This window comes from Mangifera indica, chromosome 8 (assembly GCF_011075055.1).
Source record: "Mangifera indica cultivar Alphonso chromosome 8, CATAS_Mindica_2.1, whole genome shotgun sequence".
NCBI lineage: Eukaryota > Viridiplantae > Streptophyta > Magnoliopsida > Sapindales > Anacardiaceae > Mangifera > Mangifera indica.
In genome coordinates this window covers 13,774,117-13,776,425 of record NC_058144.1, presented here as the reverse complement: position 1 = coordinate 13,776,425, position 2,309 = coordinate 13,774,117, and the positions used below count along the sequence as shown (strand labels likewise).

Sequence of the window (2,309 nt, the reverse complement as noted above, 5' to 3'; positions counted from 1 at the left end):
CAATTTTGACGAGTCTAGTATGAATGAAATCAAAACTTTAACGAGCTCTTTTTGTGTTGGCATGTGAAAAGAATTTCTTTAGACGAAAGGAATTTCGTAATCATTTTTACTGTAAGCATCCATGACTCAAGCAGAAATCTATGAATTTCAAAACCCATTTGCCGTAACCAAGCATATTGTATTGACAATCATATTACCGAACGTTAATATTTATTATCCAGGAAAACTTGTTTTGCACCACTATATATAATAGATGTGGAGAGAAATTGATAGCAAGAAACCATAAAAGAAAATTATTTGTGAAGAAAGCTGTTAAGACTGCGGGCAAGAGGGAGCACTCGTTGTGTAGGCATGCTAGAATCCTGAGGATAACCTTACTTTTTCTTACCCTTAGTTTCACTAGCCTTGGTCTGCAAAATTCACAATTGCAGGAATTAGAATGTCAACCATCGTTGAATTGAATAAATATTAAAACAGAGAGGAAACTGATTCTTTACCTTCTTTACTCCACGTATCTTCTTAGCTCTGTTCTTTCTTTCCTTCAATTGCTTCCTTGATTTCTCTACCTTCTTGTCCAGTCCATTCTGCACAAATTATCAAAGCTTGAGAAAGAGTTTACTTGTACAAGTGTGTGCACAATGCCTAATAACCCCATGCAAATAACCACATTTTATGTAGCTTTGTCCTTTGACCCATACTGACAATCTACAAATCCTCCAATTCACTTTGTGAAAAGTCTAGTTTCGAAACCCGTTAAACATTACAATCTTTGGAAAATGAGAAACAATAGTCCTTAACTTGAAACCTTGAGCTTGTGGGAGTAAACCACATGCCTAATCGCTCGACTAACCACTCTTTCTGACCCAGTAACATCAAACTTCAAGAATCAAACAATCAACATGAATTTCTAGCTTTTTAGGAAAGCTACAATAAGTACACCTGGAATACAACACGCCAAGAATAGTTATGGGGCCTTAAGCCATGACCACAAGCCACCACTTTCACATGTAGCCAACAAGAAGCAAGCCACTTAAAACTTCTGAAGACTATCAGAATATATAAGAAAATACAAAAGAGTAACTAATGTTATAAGCATGTACTGAACATCATAATTAACAGTTTTAAAAAAAAAAAAACTTACCCTGATTAGCCTGTACTTTGGCTCATACTTTTTAGCACTCTCAACAGAATCATAAATCAAACCAAATCCAGTAGATTTGCCACCTCCAAAGTGGTTTCTGAAGTTGAATACAAAAATGGCATTTGGATCCCTCACGTCATACATCCTGGCTAACTTCTCCTTCAACTCTGCCTTTTAAATAAGTAATTCAAAAATAAAATGAAATAACTCAATTCAATTAATAGTTCCACATATCAACAACACAAAACCTTGGAAAAAAATAAACCAAACTTACAACCAGTAGAGAAAAGGCCAAACCTTTGAAACATTTGCTCTTCCGGGATGTAAAACGTCAACGACCTACATTAATACCCAGCAAAATTTAAAAAAAAAAAAAAACGACACCGAATCGATCCTACAGCATATATTGAGAGAATTTGGAATTAGGAAGAAGACTCACGAATTGTTTTCTAGAGAGAAGACGGTTGGTCATGAACTTCCTCGTACGTATTGTCACTGCCTTGCTGTCCGCCATTGCTCTATGATCAACTTGTCAGATGAAGATTAGAGATATCATAATATAATTTAAAACCAAATAGTAAGACAATATGATGCTCACAGTTACACAGTATCTCCGATTGCCACGTGAAAACTGGAAGTAGTTGGTTGTAGGAGGAATTCTATAGGGCTTAGAATTGAAATGGTCAGCAAATTTATGTTAATCCAAGAAACACCAAACGAAAATAAGATTATCGTTTAAATATCTGATTTTATAAAATTATTTTATTGATTTCAATTTTGAGATATTGATAAGCATGTGTTATTTGGATGAGGCAGTGACAACTGCATTTCAGTTGCAAAAAACCTTGTCCTTCGGGATGTATAAGTATTATTCAATAATAATTTAAAATTAAATTTTACGAATTAAAATAAATAATGATGATTAATCCTTTTCATAAACAAGTGATATTATAAGTTGTAGTTTAAGCTAAAGATTTTAAAAGAAATTTTGGTATTTAATTCACTTTAGCGGGTTGATTTCAATTAATTTTCTTCAATTTATTAATGATTTATATCAAGTTTGCTTTTAAATCAAATATCAAATCATAGAGAGTGAATTACATTTCCCACCCAAGGTTGGGCTAATTCAACATCTTTCACGAAAAAAAAAAATCTAATGTAGGTGCAC

At 33.4% G+C, this 2,309-nt stretch overlaps 1 protein-coding gene across 1 annotated transcript; it reads right to left on the bottom strand.

The window, feature by feature from the left end:
- Positions 1-226: 226 nt before the first annotated feature.
- On the bottom strand, positions 227-1,740 carry LOC123224544 (40S ribosomal protein S24-1-like). Its single transcript, XM_044648266.1, has 5 exons — positions 1,581-1,740; positions 1,439-1,480; positions 1,142-1,312; positions 498-584; positions 227-410 (listed from the first exon to the last, which is right to left on the bottom strand). The coding sequence occupies exons 1-5, from the start codon at positions 1,653-1,655 to the stop codon at positions 375-377; spliced, it is 411 nt and encodes a 136-aa protein (XP_044504201.1). The 5' UTR covers positions 1,656-1,740; the 3' UTR covers positions 227-374.
- Between the last annotated feature and the right edge of the window lie 569 nt (positions 1,741-2,309).